The sequence below is a fragment of the Anomaloglossus baeobatrachus genome, chromosome 11, assembly GCF_048569485.1.
Source record: "Anomaloglossus baeobatrachus isolate aAnoBae1 chromosome 11, aAnoBae1.hap1, whole genome shotgun sequence".
Taxonomy (NCBI): Eukaryota; Metazoa; Chordata; class Amphibia; order Anura; family Aromobatidae; genus Anomaloglossus; species Anomaloglossus baeobatrachus.
In genome coordinates this window covers 7,347,765-7,364,055 of record NC_134363.1, presented here as the reverse complement: position 1 = coordinate 7,364,055, position 16,291 = coordinate 7,347,765, and the positions used below count along the sequence as shown (strand labels likewise).

The window sequence follows — 16,291 nt, the reverse complement described above, 5'->3', positions numbered from 1 at the left end:
AAGTGACTGCTTGAGTCCAAATGGTCCATAATGTTCCAGACAGGGTTTATCAGTTTTAAAGGAACCTGACAGAAATATTTATCCTAGGATCCATCAGTCCCCAGTGCCATTGGTAGCTAATCTTGTACGATCAGCAATGCCTGCAATGTATTTTTGTGCATGTACCTGAGCTTGTTTGGACCACTGTCAAGCATTCCAAAGTTGGGCTGGTATTACCTCCACAGTGGTGTGATTGATACCCTAGCGTGTGCAGGAAAGAGGTTTTCTACAGGGAATTCTTCTCCTCCTTGCCCCTCCACATCAGGAGGTTGATAAAGGATTCCTAATACTTTACAGGAGAATATTAGATTGTCAGGTTCCTTTTGAGTCTATTACAGCCCTTTATTTGCTAGAACAGGATTTTACCATAGGGAATACTGTAAATGTGATGTGTCAATGTGTCAGAGGGAGTCCACTGGAAAATGTCCATTCATAAATCTCAATCAGCACAAAGAGCGTCTTTTCATTATTTTTATTATACTTTTGTTGCAGACTCCTGGCAATGTTGCCAACTTTGCTTGTTACTTTCTGTCTCAATAAAGAGCCACATACATATTATCTTTTCTGTTCTTATAACAAGAATACATTTCCCACCCAATCAAAATTTTCAAAAAAAAAGAAAAAAATTCAAATCAACTAATCACCCACCCGAGAAAAAAAGGAGGGAGGACTTAAAAAGTTCATGTTAACTTCATTATTTCACACACCTTACACTTTTGATAGAAAGCCAGACAAAATAACTGGTCCAAATATTCCTGTTGCAGAAGTTTCAAAATCGTAAAGTTCTCCGCTTTCCTTTTCAAAAACAAAAATATTTAGTAAAAACAGTTGTTTTTTTTTTTTTCATTTTTTTCATACAGTTTTCATTTTATGTAAAGTTCTGAAGATAATTGGCACATCTGTAAAGGGTTATATGGCACAGTACCTTTGAAAATAAAGTTCTCTTCAAGGTTGTAAACACCTTTTGATATTTTGTTATTTATTTATTTTTCTTAAAAAAAGCGTAATGAAAACCCTCAGAGAAGGACGGTGATATCAAGTGGCAAGGAACGTGCTTCTCACAATTCCTTCCCGCAATACTCACGTCTGACTTATGACACATTGTCCAAGCTATTACAAGGAAACCAAATTACAATCACTGGGGCCTGTAGTGTGTTACTTCTCAGTAATAGCAGGCACCCATGGTCATGAGCGAATGGAAAAAATCTAGATGTATTTTTACTAGGTGGAAAAAGATGTCACCCTCATCACAGAACTGGAGGATTCAACACAAACTCCCGAGTGACACCATTAAAAAATCTCTGTCACAAATCTCTGGATTTTCCTGTTCTCAACTTCTTTGATGAAAATAGATCTCAGATAGAATTTACACATAAAGAGCTGTACCACAAAATAAGCATTTGTATACTTTTTTCTTTCCATATCTTTTCTCTTTCCATGTGTTTTTTTGTTTTTTGTTTTTTTAGTAATATATCAGGTAGTCAGAGAGTGAATTTTCCATTTAGAGTTATCAAAAGAGTCTTCATGTTATTTTGTGTCAGTGCTTCATTTGGGCACCTCTATCTTAGGGTGTATCGGGAAACGGGAAGATGAGCATTGTATGAAATGAGCCCAGACATACACTTCTCTTACAGCTTTCAGCTTGTCTTCTTTCTTAATGAAGCTAAATTTGTGTTTCTTGCACATTTTCCTTTGAGCTGGTTTTAAACAGAAGGGGTTCATGTATGGAATTTAGCATGGGGTTTTTGGCACAGTTAAGTGTTCCTGAATTATTGTTATAATGGGACTTAAATGCCGTATAATGATTAAGATGGTCATGCTCAATAGCAGGGAGTGCCATATGGTTGTCTCCAGGGGCAGTAGCTGGTATTTCATCTTCCACATTGATTATTTCAATAGTTCGTGTTGGACCATGATGTTTGTGTAGCTGATGCTGCTTACGAAGTTTGTAAAATGCAATTAACATAACAGCTGCCATAAATGTGATGGCCACAAAGCACCCAATAATAATCTTTGTTGTCTTCATTACATCATCTAGATCTTTCATAATGTTCTCTGTCACATCAGTTATAGGGATAGTAAATGTCTTCTCTGTGGATCGGGTGCTTCGTGGAGTAAGTGAAGTGGTGGAATATGTAATCCCCCATTGAACTGTTGTAGTTGGACCAGGCTCTTTTTCTGCAGGTTTTACTTCCTCTGGGACTGAATCCATGGTTTCCACTGTAACAGTTGTAAAGTAAGTATAATCAGTGGTAGCAGGATCAACTACAGCAGAGACATTAAGAGTAGCAGATGCTGTTGTATTCCCTGCTGAATTTGTAACCATACATGTGTATTGTCCTGTGTCCTGTACTGTCACATTTGTAAAATTCAATGTGCCGTCATGTAATACAGAGATACGGACTCGATAGGAACCATGAGTCATCAATGTCCCATTTGGTGTTAACCAGTTGACAGATGTCATGGATGTGCCAGTTCTGCATTTGAGCTCAGCAGCCATGCCCTCTGTTACATTGAGGTCAGTGGGAGGCTCCACAATAACTGGGGCATAGCATGTGAAGTGACTCTGGTCAAGCTCTCCGATGTATCTAGTTTTTAAGTTTGGTGGTGAGTGACAACGTGCACAACAGGTTGTATTGTTTGGTACAGTCTCTTTTAACCACCAGCTTAACCACAAAACGTCACAGTTGCAATGCCAAGGATTATGGTTCAGGTGTACTCGCTCCAGGCGGTGAAGAGGAGTAAAAAGATCATGGGGAAGAGACATTAAATTGTTATGAGAAAGATTAAGCTCCTCTAAAGATTTCAAATCATCAAAGGCATTGCGTTCTATAGTGGCAACATGAGCATGCATAAGCCATAATTTTCTCAGGCTTGTCAACCCTTGAAAGGAGCCGGGACGAATCATTTCTAGACGATTTCCAGACAACTCTAACTCTTCCAGTCTGACCAATGCTGTTAGGTTGGGTATATCTTTTAAATTGCACATACCCAGATTTAAGTATCTTAAGTTTACGAGACCCTCAAAAGCAGCTTCAGAAATATACTCCAACTTTTTCAGTTCTCCCAAATCAAGTCGTCTCAAAGAAGGAACTCTATTGAAAGCATACGATGGGATACTTTCAATAGGATTGTTTCTTAGCCACAGCTCCCGTAGCTTGGAGAGATATTCAAAGGCTTGAGTAGGAACAGTGGTCAAGCGATTATCAAAAAGCTCCAATGTGCTCAAGTTTGGGAGTCCATTGAAAGCTCCAACCTCAATCTTTCGAATAAGATTTTTACTTAGCTGTAGTATTTCCAAATGTCGGAGGTGCTTAAAAGTGTCTGTTTTGATAACCTGAATATTGTTCTCCTGAAGATTCAGGTATCGCGTATTGACAGAGATGCTTTCTGGCACTTCTACCAGTTCTTTCCTTGTGCATGCGACTCGACTGGCCTGATTGCTGCAAGAACACGCAGCCGGACATGATGTTGGGGATGTTCCTCCCAGGGCCAGGGATGAGACCCATGAGATAAGTAAAACTTGCTTCAAAATCATTCTAAATATCTTCACACCAAGCATCCTGTGGGTGCAATGGCTGCTCGTCATCTTCTATTTTCATAGTTCAATACTATTTTTTCAGGTTTATCATTTCACTTATAAAAGCCTTTAAAACAAGAGAAATAGAAGTTGTGAGAAAAATAGAGAACATTCCAGTACATTTAATCATAAACTGCATTGATAACGTCATGTGCTTTCTATATAACTTATTGTGTCATAGGTGAAATGGAGATCAATAGCAGCAAAAATAACAACAAAAAATACATATCCTCCAATGCAATATAAAGTGTAGCGAGCATCATAAGGAAGACCACACTATGAACAGATACGTTGAAAATGTCTCATTTTTCCAGCAGAATACCCTAATTTATATCAGTAATACTTTATCAAATTCTGATAAATATTCAAAAGATGCAAGAATTCAGACACTACTAATACAAATAGTGCCATTAATGCTATATAATATAATGCATAATATATGAAGAATATTTAGGGTTTGCAGCATATTCAATTTCCAATAGAAGAGACTTCACAGATTAACTCCACAGATGGGGATTGCCATTACTTATAACAACGTTGATGTTATCTCTACCACTTATTTTGACTGTGCTATGACCTTTCAATGTGCATGCACTGTTGCATTGTCCAGGACCTATCACTTTCTGGTTTAAGAACTGATTGCTTTGATTTTACTAAATACTAATAGTTGAAGTCAAAAGTTTCCATCCACTCTCTATAAAGACACATCTGCAGGTTTTTCCCTCTACTCTCAATAGAGACACGTCTGCAGGTTTTTCCCTTCACTCTTTATAAAGACACGTCTGCAAGTTTTTCTCTCCCTCTCTATAAAGACACATCTGCAGGTTTTTCCCTCTACTCTCTATAAAGACACGTCTGCAGGTTTTTCCCTTCGCTCTCTATAAAGACACATCTGCAGGTTTTTCCCTCTGCTCTCTATACAGACACATCTGCAGGTATTTCTCTCCCTCTTTATAAAGACACATCTGCAGGTTTTTCTCTCACTCTCTATAAAGACACATCTACAGGTTTTTCTCTCCCTGTCTATAAAGACACATCTGCAGGTTTTTCTCTCACTCTCTATGAAGACACGTCTGTAGGTTTTTCCCTCCTCTCTCTATAAAGACACATCTGCAAGTTTTCCCCTCAGCTCTTTCTCATTATCTGACGTGAAATCAGAAAAACACTTTCCCATTTTAGGTCAGTTAGGAACCAAAATCTATTATATAAAGCTGTGTGTATGTGTGTATGTATGTGTGTGTGTGTGTGTGTGTGTATATGTGTGTGTGTGTGTGTGTGTGTGTGTGTATGTCTGTATGTGTGTGTGTATGTCTGTATGTCCGCTAAGGAATCCGTACCGTTGGATTTACAATCATGAAATTTACATCATAGACTATGTTTTGAGAGGAAAATTTAACCCCGCGCTTTACAGTTATTCGACAAAAAACTTGCTTACATTAAAGTCAATGGAGCTGGGAGCTACAGGTCATTAATAGGAGCTCTGATTGGTTGCTATAGGCAATGAAGGACATACTTAGTATAAGAAGCTTATGTGTGAGGTAATATGATATCGGTGGAAAGACACACACAGAGACACACACACACAGAGACATACACAGAGACACATAGACTGATACAGAAACAGAGACACACAGAGACAAAGACCCACAGAGACATCCACAGAAACAAACAGAGACACACAGAGACAGGCAGACACAGACACACACAAAGAGACACACAAAGACTGATACAGAGACACAGAGACTGATGCAGAGACACACAGAGACAGAGAAACACAGAAACAAACACACAGAGAGACAGAGACACAGAGACAGACACAGACACACAAAAAGAAACACACAGAGACTGATACACAGAGACACATAGAGACAGATATGTACAGAAACAGAAACACATACACAGAGAGACAGACAAAAGAGACAGAGAGATAGACAAAAGAGACACACAGACAGAAACACACAGAGACACACAGACAGACACACAGACCACAAAGACACACAGAGACACAGATACACAGAGACAGACACAGACAGAAACACACAAACAGAGACAGACAGAGACAGACAGAGACACAGAGAAAACAGACACACACAAAGACAGACACAGACACAGAGGAAAAAGAGACAAACATAAAGACAGAGACACACAGAGACATACACAGAGAGACACAGACACACAGAGACACAGACACACAAAGACAGAGAAACACAGAATCAGACAGAAACACACAGACACACAGAGAGAGAGGCAGACATAGAGAGAGGGAGACAGACAGAATTGTAGACAGACAAGAGACACTTAGTTAATATCCCGGGAAATGTCGGGTACTAAAGCTAGGTATTTACTAAATGCCACAATAATGAGAGAGAGAATGTTTTAAGGCATTTCTATTAGTTTCTGCAAAGTAAAAGGTTTCCCTCCATTTCATTAGTATTTGGTGGCATTGCCATTACACTGTGTGACTTGGGGAAATGTTTTGGATCCTTCCACAAGCTTCTCACAATAGTTGGCATGAATGTGGGCCGATTCCTCCTGACAGATCTGGTGTAGCTGAGCCATGTTTGTATATCACCTTCACCAACATTTTTTGAAAAGGCCAGAACAAAGTACCTTCACAGATAATAATCATTTGTTAATGGGGACTATCATTGTCCCAACAACAGAAGTAAACAAATGGAACTCTCTCACTAAAATTCAGTAGAGTTCCCACTTCAAACGATAACTGTTTGCAGAGTTTCTGTTTTTTTTTTAAGGTAGATGACTGGCCCTTATCACATGGCTCAGGATCCCCAAGTACTCAGCCGGTATCTCCTCAGCATACCCCTTCTCTCCACACGTTTCTCTTGAAGTCATCAGGGGAGTGACTGTTGTGAATACATTTTCCAGTTTGGGGCTCCCTCTTGTGGTCAGTGCTGGCGGTGCAGTTGACTTGTTGAGTGGCAGCCAGACACCTGTGGAGGACTGGCAATCAGGTCATTCAGATTGGGCCTATATAACTGAGTAGTTTTTTTCCATTTCCTTGCCGGTGCTCAATGTATCTCCTGTGTGGTAAGGACATTCTGAAACCAGTCCTTCTCTCTACCAGAACTCCTCTCAGATAGGTTGGTCTTTGTACCTCTGCTTATTGTTTCCACTTTCTTGAAGTTTTTTCTGTTTTGATATTAATTCTTGATTCCTTATTTTGCCTGTGTGGCGTTCTTGGTGGAGTTGTATCATTCCCTGCTGGGAGTCTCTGTATACCTAGCTTAATGTTCTGCTATGTATTGTGTTTTTCATGCTTGGTATTAAATTCAGTCCCTGATCTATATTAGTGTTTTTTGGATCCCAGTAACACCAGAGTACTGATTTAGGGGGGGAGAGCCTGTGTGGACTCAGGGCTTTTCCATATCAGGCGTGCTGACATTTATTAGGGTTTTTACGGCTGCAGACAGTGCTCTTTCCTATCCTTTCCTATACAGATAGTTTGGGGCTCATCTTTGCTGAATCTGTTTTCTAGCTATGTATTGTATTTTCCTAAATCCCCGTAGTCTTTACATGTGGGGGGCTAGCTATATCTTTGGGGATTGCTCTGAGGCAGATTAGCTTTTCTTATATTTCTCTCTGTAAGAACATTTAGCTCTCCGGCTGTGTCGTGGCGACTAGGTCATCGTAGGCTCGCCCGACGGCTACTTCTAGTTGTGTGTCAGTATTAGGTCTGCAGTCCGTCAAGGTTCTAGCCACTCTGGTTGATTTTTGGGTTTCCGCATTTTTTCTGATCCTCCTTGGTCACTAAATCATAACAAGTGACCATTGAGGTCTATGGTAACCGGAGTCCGTATAGCCGGGCAATACACAATGCTGAAAAAGAACAAACATAATTAATTACTTAGACTAAATGCATCTTACCATAGGGAAGAGTCCACTCATTGTATATAGATACTCACTGCGTGGTGACAGCGGGTGTGCTTGTTCACTGCACACACGCACCCTCACACAACTTCCCTTTAAAGACGACCGCTCACTGGCGTCTGACGTAACATCCTGCGGTTGTGCGTTCCCGAGCTTCTGGGCTGCATAGCACTGTGGAACGTATCCATCATCCAAACAGTGCTGTACTAGAATGCATGAATAGAGCATGCGCATTAGACCATATCCATAACATACCGCTCGCTGGCGTCTGACATAGCGTCCTGTGATCCAATGCGCCCAACCTTGCAGGCTGCATGACTATGTGGAACGCATCCATCGTCAATATTGTCACTTTGCTCCATCTTGCTCCACATCCGTCGTCCCCTTGCTCGCACCTACAGCTTTGCCCATAACTGTTTGATAGGATTGAGATCAGGGTATTTTGATGGCCGCTCCAAAACATTGATATTGTTCTCCTTAAGCCACTTGGCATGAAGTTTTGCAGTATGCTTTGGGTCATTGTCCATTTGGAAGACCCATTTCCGCCCAAGCTTTAAGCTCCTAGCTGATGTCTTGAGATATTGCTTCAGTATTGCCACATAATCTTCTTTCCTCATGATGCCATATATTTTGGGAAGTGCACTAGTTCCTCCTGCAGCAAAACAACCCCACAGCATGATGCTGCCCCCGAGTTTCACAGTTGGGATGGTGTTCTTAGGCTTCAATGCTTTTCCCTTTTTGCAAATGTAATGATGATCAATATGGCTAAACACATCAATTTCAGTTTCGACAGACCACAGTACATGTCTGAAAAAAATTAAGGTCTTTGTTCCTGGGTGCATTTACAAACATTAATCTGGCTTGTTTATATTTATTTTGGAGTAATGGCTTTTTCCTGGCAGAGTGGTCTTTCAGCCCATGTTGATACAGTACTCGATTCATGGTGGATAATGACACAATGTTACCAGCTTCTGCCAGCATCTTCACAAGGTCTTTTGCTTTTGTTCTTGGGTTGATCTGCACATGTCTGACCAAAACACGTTCATCTCTGGTACACAGAATCTGTCTCCTTCCTGAGTGGAATGATGGCTGGACATTCCCATCTTGTTTGTACTTGCGTATAATTGTTTGTACAGATGAATGAGGCATCTTCAGGAAATTGCATCCAAGGATGAACCAGACTTGTGCAAGTCCACAATTCTCCTCCTGAGATCTTGGCTGATTTCTTTCGACTTTCCCATGATGCTACACACAGAAGCAGTTTGTTTCAGGTGTACATTACAATACATCCACAGGTGTGTCTGTAATTAACTCAGATGTTGCCAATAAACCATATAATAAATAAGAAGCTTCCAAAGACATGACATCATCATATGGGCTGTCCCATATTGTTTAACGGCATAGTACTCTTATTGTATGGAAACTTCTGACTGTGCAGAAAGTAATGAAAATGCCTGAAAACATTCTCTCTCTCATTATTCTGGCATTTGGCAAATAGAAATAATTTTGAGAACCCTAATTGACCTAAAATGGGAATGGTTTATTCTTATTTCATATAAAATAGAAAAACATTCAGATGTGTATATATAGAGAGCGAAGGGAAAAACCTGCAGATGTATCTGTATAGCGAGTGAAGGTAAAAACCTGCAGATGTGTCGGTATAGAGAGCAGAGGGAAAAACCTGCAGATGTGTCTTTATAGAGAGAGCGGGGGGGAAAACCTGCAGTTGTGTCTTTATAGAGAGCGGAATGAAAAACTGCAGATGTGTCTGTATAGAGAGTGGAGGAAAAACCTACAGATGTGTCTCTATAGAGAGAGCTGGGGGAAAAACCTGCAGATGTGTCTGTATAGAGAGCGGAAGGAAAAACCTGCAGATGTGTCTGTATAGAGAGCAGAGGGAAAATTGTGCAGATGTATCTGTATAGAGAGCAGAGGGAAAAACCTGCAGATGTAGCTGTATAGAGAGCAGAGGGAAAAACCTGCAGATGTGTCTTTATAGAGAGAGCTGGGGGAAAAACCTGAAGATGTGTCTGTATAGACAGCGGAAGGAAAAACCTGCAGATGTGTCTGTATAGAGAGTGGAGGAAAAACCTGCGTATGTGTCTCTATAGAGAGCGGAGGGAACAACCTGCAGATGTGTCTTTATAGAGAGCGAAGGGAAAACCTGCAGATGTGTGTCTATAGAGAGCAGGGGGAAAAAAACTGTAGATGTGTCTTTTTAGAGAGTGTTTGTAAACGTCTGGTTTCAACTGTGCTGCAAAAAATGCTATGGAAAAATGCAGACCATATGCCATTCAGGGGTAGTGGCAACTCCTATGTGAAACAATATTGATGGTCATTAGTGGGTATTAATGAAATTGCAAGGATAGTGGAAGATAGTGATCCATCAAAGATGCTGGTAATACAAGGACAGTGTTTCCTGCCATCAAAAACTTAAATGTTTGCTTTACCTTTCATAATTTACAGATACAACAATAAAGGATGCTTTACACGCTGCGACATCGCTACCGATATATCGTCGGGGTCACGTCGTTAAGTGATGCACATCCGGCGCCGGTAGCGACATCGCAGCATGTGACACCAAGGATCGACGATCAACGATCGAAAAATCGTCCTAAAACGGTGATCGTTGACACGTCGTTCATTTCCTTAATATCGCTGCTCCAGGTATGATGCTGTTTGTTGTTCCTGCGGCCGCACACATCGCTATGTGTTACACCGCAGAAACGAGGAACTTCTCCTTACCTGCCTCTACCGGCAATGTGGAAGGAAGGAGGTGGGCGAGATGTTATGTGCCGCTCATCTCCGCCCCTCCGCTTCTATTGGACGGCCGCTTAGTGACGTCGCGGTGACGTAGCTGTGACACCGAATGCACCTCCCCCTTGAAGGAGGGATTGTTCGGCGGTCACAGCGACGTCGCTGACAAGGTATGTGCGTGTGACGCTGCCGTAGCGATAATGTTCGCTACAGCAGTGATCACCATATGTCGCACGTATGACAGGAGCGGGAATTATCGCACTATAGCGATAGCTAGCGATGTCGCAGCGTGTAAAGCACCCTTAAGAAAAGTTTTATCCTTCATAGGGAAAGACTTGGTCAGGAAGGGGTTAAGAATGTGTCAGCTGAGGGACAAGCAAACATAGAATAGGCCATTACCTACTACCAAGATGTGATACATTTCTACATTTTCTAGTAAATCTTAAGCCCTCAATACACTTAAAATGACTGACAGCTGATAGATGGTGCAGCCGATCATTTGCCTGACAGCCATCTTCGCCAACTCTACTAAATAATAGAGTGCTCAATCAACTGAATAGCCCGTTGTTGTTTATGGGAGAGCCATCGCAAGGCATATCTGGTTATGACTTATCTGCGGGACATAACATGACCAACAGTCTAAAATCAAACACTTCAATACTTCCTTTGACAACGAAGTATCCGTGGCCTCCATACACGTGAGACTGAAGATCAAATCTGTCAATATTAGCAGATTCAGCCAACTTTCATCTATTGTCTACAATATGCTGCAATTCTGTGCAATTTCACAATGGGTTTAACATCGTTTACCTATCCAATTGTGAAGTGCAATATATAATTTCCGTCATCTCATACAGCAGAATATGAGAGGAGTAAAAAATGCAAAATCTACTTTTAAGTGGGTTTTGTATTTTTTTTTTTTTTAAATGTTCACTTTACCCTAGTTTTCTGTTCATAAGTTAAGACTTTCACTAGTTGCTTATAAACATAAAATTTTAAACTTTTTATTAGAAAGTAGTTTTACCATGGGGAAGATGAGAAGAGGTTGAATAAAGGCAGAATGTTGACTACATGTGAGAAGATATAAGAAACTATCTGCTGATAACAGGTTCTTGATGGGAGGTGATGATTGTACATTATGGGGAATTTAAGAAATATTGTTATAGTAATAGAGTAATGTGAAGCGTATAGACAATATGGACTGATAATACCATAGCAGAGTCCCGTTAAACTATCAATAGACATACTGTATGTTGGTCAATACTTCCCTATGATAATACTTTCCTTTACATGTTCAATTCATTGTTTTCTCCATGATCACATCACTCTAAAAGATCACATCATTCTCCTCTCCACATGATCACATCACTCTACTCTCCACATGAACACATCACTCTCCTCTCCACATGATCACATCACTCTCCTCTCCACATGATCACATCACTCTCCTCTCCACATGATCACATCACTCTACTCTCCACATGATCACATCACTCTCCTCTCCACATGATCACATCACTCTACTCTCCACATGAACACATCACTCTCCTCTCCACATGATCGTATCACTCTCCTCTCCACATGATCACATCACTCTCCTCTCCACATGATCACATCACTCTACTCTCCACATGATCACATCACTCTCCTCTCCACATGATCACATCACTCTACTCTCCACATGAACACATCACTCTCCTCTCCACATGATCACATCACTCTCCTCTCCACATGATCACATCACTTTCCTCTCCACATGATCACATCACTCTCCTCTCCACATGAACACATCACTCTCCTCTCCACATGATCACATCACTCTACTCTCCACATGAACACATCACTCTCCTCTCCACATGATCACATCACTCTACTCTCCACATGATCACATCACTCTACTCTCCACATGAACACATCACTCTCCTCTCCACATGGACACATCACTCTCCTCTCCACATGATCACATCACTCTACTCTCCACATGATCACATCACTCTCCTCTCCACATGATCACATCACTCTACTCTCCACATGAACACATCACTCTCCTCTCCACATGATCACATCACTCTCCTCTCCACATGATCACATCACTTTCCTCTCCACATGATCACATCACTCTCCTCTCCACATGAACACATCACTCTCCTCTCCACATGATCACATCACTCTCCTCTCCACATGATCACATCACTCTCCTCTCCTCCACATGATCACATCACTCTACTCTCCACATGAACACATCACTCTCCTCTCCACATGATCATATCACTCTCCTCTCCACATGATCACATCACTCTCCACATGATCACATCACTCTACTCTCCACATGATCACATCACTCTCCTCTCCACATGATCACATCACTCTACTCTCCACATGAACACATCACTCTCATCTCCACATGATCACATCACTCTCCTCTCCACATGATCACATCACTTTCCTCTCCACATGATCACATCACTCTCCTCTCCACATGATCACATCACTCTCTTCTCCACATGATCACATCACTCTACTCTCCACATGAACACATCACTCTACTCTCCACATGAACACATCACTCTCCTCTCCACATAATCACATCACTCTACTCTCCACATGAACACATCAGTCTCCTCTCCACAATCACATCATTCTACAAAATTACATCACTCTCCTCTCCACAATCACATCATTCTCCATGATCACATCACCTTTCATCATCCTATCACTCTCCACTTTATGATCACATCACTATCCACAATCACATCACTCTCCTGTCCACATGATCAGATCACTCTCCTCTCCATGGTCATATCACTCTCCTCTCCACATGATCACATTACTCTCCTCTGCACATGATCACTTCACTCTCCTCTCCACGATCACAACACCCTCCAAGATCATATCACTATTCATCATCACATCACTCTCTTCTTTATGATCACAATCACATCACTCTCCACAATCACATCACTCTCCACGTTCACATCAATCTCATTGATAACATAACTCTCCTCTCCATGTTCACATCACTCTCCTCTGAATGATCACATCACACTCCCCTCCATGATCACATCACTCTAAACAATAACATCATTCTCCTCTCCACGATCACATCACTCTCATCTACATGAACACATCACTATCCACAATCACATCACTCTCCAAAACCACATCACTCTTCTCTCCACATGATCAAATCACTCTCCTCTCCACGATCACATAATTCTCTTCTCCACTATCAAATCAGTCATCTCTCCAAGATCACATCACTAACCTCTTCATGATCACATCGATATCCACAATCACATCACTCTCCACAATCACATCCCTCTTCTCTCCACATGATCACATCTAGAGTTGAGCGCGGTTCGCGGTTCGTGGTTCTCCAGTTCGCGGCTCGAGTGATTTTGGGGGTGTTCTAGATCGAACTAGAACTCGAGCTTTTTTGCAAAAGCTCGATAGTTCTAGAAACGTTCGAGAACGGTTCTAGCAGCAAAAAGCAGGGCTTTTTACAGCTACAGTGAGCAGGAGCCATCGCTGGCAGCCTGCCACAAGCTGGTAACCAAGATAAACATCGGGTATCCAACCAAAGCGCTTTGGTTAGTAACCCGATGTTTATCCTAGTTACGTGCAGGAAGCCCACACTTCCCCGCTCAGCTCGCTCCGCCCCCTCCTGCCCGCGGCATGTACACACACACTCACACACACATACACACACTCACACATACACATACACATACACATACACACACACACACACACACACATGGTCCCGCTTGGCTTACCTGCGGTGATGAAGTCCCGCCATCCCGACCTCAGCGCTGTCACTGTCCTCCATGGCTGCCGCTTGTCACATCACCTCTCGCTTCCGACCCGAGACTGACTAGCGGTGACGTCACGGGCCTCTCGCGAGACTTGGTGTGAAGGCTCCGGTCATTGAACTCAGTGACAGGGGCTGTCAGTGTGCTGGAGATCAGCGCAGGTAATGTACCTCGCTGACAGCAGCACTTGTCATCCCCTGCAGTGACCTGGGCTGACCCATTGATGTTAGCTCAGGTCACTGCATTGCTCTCCCAGCCAATGGGGAACATCCTGCTCTTCATTGACTGGGACAGTGTGGATCGTCATGGCAACCCCTTGGATTACACCAGACCTGGATTTGTTTTTTTTTCTAATAAATTGGTTAAAGAGGGAATGTTTTGGGGAGTGTTTTTTCAAATAAAAATGTGTTTGTCGTCTATTTTTTTTTATTACTGACTGGGTTGGTGATGTCGGGTATCTGATAGACGCCTGACCTCACCAACCCCAGGGCTTGATGCCAGGTGACTTACACATCTGGTATTAACCCCATATATTACCCCGTTTGCCACCGCACCAGGGCGCGGGATGAGCTGGGGCGAAGCACCAGGATTGGCGCATCTAATGGATGCGCCACTTCTGGGGCGGCTGCGGCCTGCTATTTTTAGGCTGGGGAGAGTCCAATAACCATGGACCTCCCTAGTCTGAGAATATCAGGCCCCAGCTGTCTGCTTTACCTTGGCTGGTGATCCAATTTTGGGGGGACCCCTACGTGTTTTTTTTTTAAATTATTTATTTAATTTAAAATAACAGCGTGGGGTGCCCTCAGTTTTGGATTACCAGCCAAGGTGAGGTTGCCAGCTGTGGTCTGCAGGCTGCAGCCGTCTGCTTTACCCTAGCTGGCTACAAAACTAGGGGGAATCCTACGTCATTTTTTTTTTCATTTTTTTTGGCTAAATACAAAGCTAAGCACCCCTTAGTGTCACATGAAAGGCACCAAAGGATGCTCCACTTTTTCTCCACTTTTTCTCCATTTTTTTCTCCACTTTTTCTCCACTTATTCTCCACTTATTCTCCACTTATTCTCCACTTTTTCTCCATTTTTTTCTCCATTTTTTCTCCACTTATTCTCCATTTTTTCTCCACTTTTTCTCCACTTATTCTCCACTTATTCTCCACTTATTCTCCACTTTTTCTCCATTTTTTTCTCCATTTTTTCTCCACTTATTCTCCACTTTTTCTCCACTTTTTCTCCACTTTTTCTCCACTTTTTCTACATTTTTTCTCCACTTTTTCTCCACTTTTTCTACATTTTTACTCCACTTTTTCTCCACTTTTTCTCCACTTATTCTCCACTTATTCTCCACTTATTCTCCACTTTTTCTCCATTTTTTTCTCCATTTTTTCTCCACTTATTCTCCACTTTTTCTCCACTTTTTCTCCACTTTTTCTCCACTTTTTCTACATTTTTTCTCCACTTTTTCTCCACTTTTTCTACATTTTTACTCCACTTTTTCTCCACTTTTTCTCCACTTTTTCTCCACTTTTTCTACATTTTTTCTCCACTTTTTCTCCACTTTTTCTCCATTTTTTCTCCACTTTTTCTCCACTTTTTCTCCACTTTTTCTCCACTTTTTCTCCATTTTTTTCTCCATTTTTTCTCCACTTCTTCTCCACTTTTTCTCCACTTTTTCTCCACTTTTTCTCCATTTTTTTCTCCATTTTTTCTCCACTTATTCTCCACTTTTTCTCCACTTTTTCTCCACTTTTTCTCCATTTTTTCTCCACTTTTTCTCCACTTTTTCTCCACTTTTTCTCCACTTTTTCTCCATTTTTTTCTCCATTTTTTCTCCACTTCTTCTCCACTTTTTCTCCACTTTTTCTCCACTTTTTCTCCATTTTTTTCTCCATTTTTTTCTCCATTTTTTCTCCACTTCTCCACTTTTTCTCCACTTTTTCTCCATTTTTTTCTCCATTTTTTCTCCACTTCTTCTCCACTTTTTCTCCACTTTTTCTCCACTTTTTCTCCATTTTTTCTCCACTTTTTCTCCACTTTTTCTCCACTTTTTCTCCATTTTTTTCTCCATTTATTCTCCACTTCTTCTCCACTTTTTCTCCACTTTTTCTCCACTTTTTCTCCATTTTTTTCTCCATTTTTTCTCCACTTATTCTCCACTTTTTCTCCACTTTTTCTCCACTTATTCTCCACTTTTTCTCCACTTATTCTCCACTTTTTCT

General features: G+C 41.5%; 1 protein-coding gene across 3 annotated transcripts in view; it reads right to left on the bottom strand.

Moving 5' to 3' along the window:
* Window positions 1-496: 496 nt before the first annotated feature.
* Window positions 497-16,291, bottom strand: part of LRRC4B (leucine rich repeat containing 4B) — a 275,358-nt gene continuing 259,563 nt past the window's right edge. For all 3 annotated transcript variants that reach the window (XM_075329291.1, XM_075329290.1, XM_075329292.1), the window contains one exon: window positions 497-3,686. In XM_075329291.1, the coding sequence (XP_075185406.1) occupies window positions 1,703-3,628 (1,926 nt within the window). In that variant the 5' untranslated portion in view covers window positions 3,629-3,686 and the 3' untranslated portion in view covers window positions 497-1,702. The remainder of the gene's footprint in view (window positions 3,687-16,291) is intronic.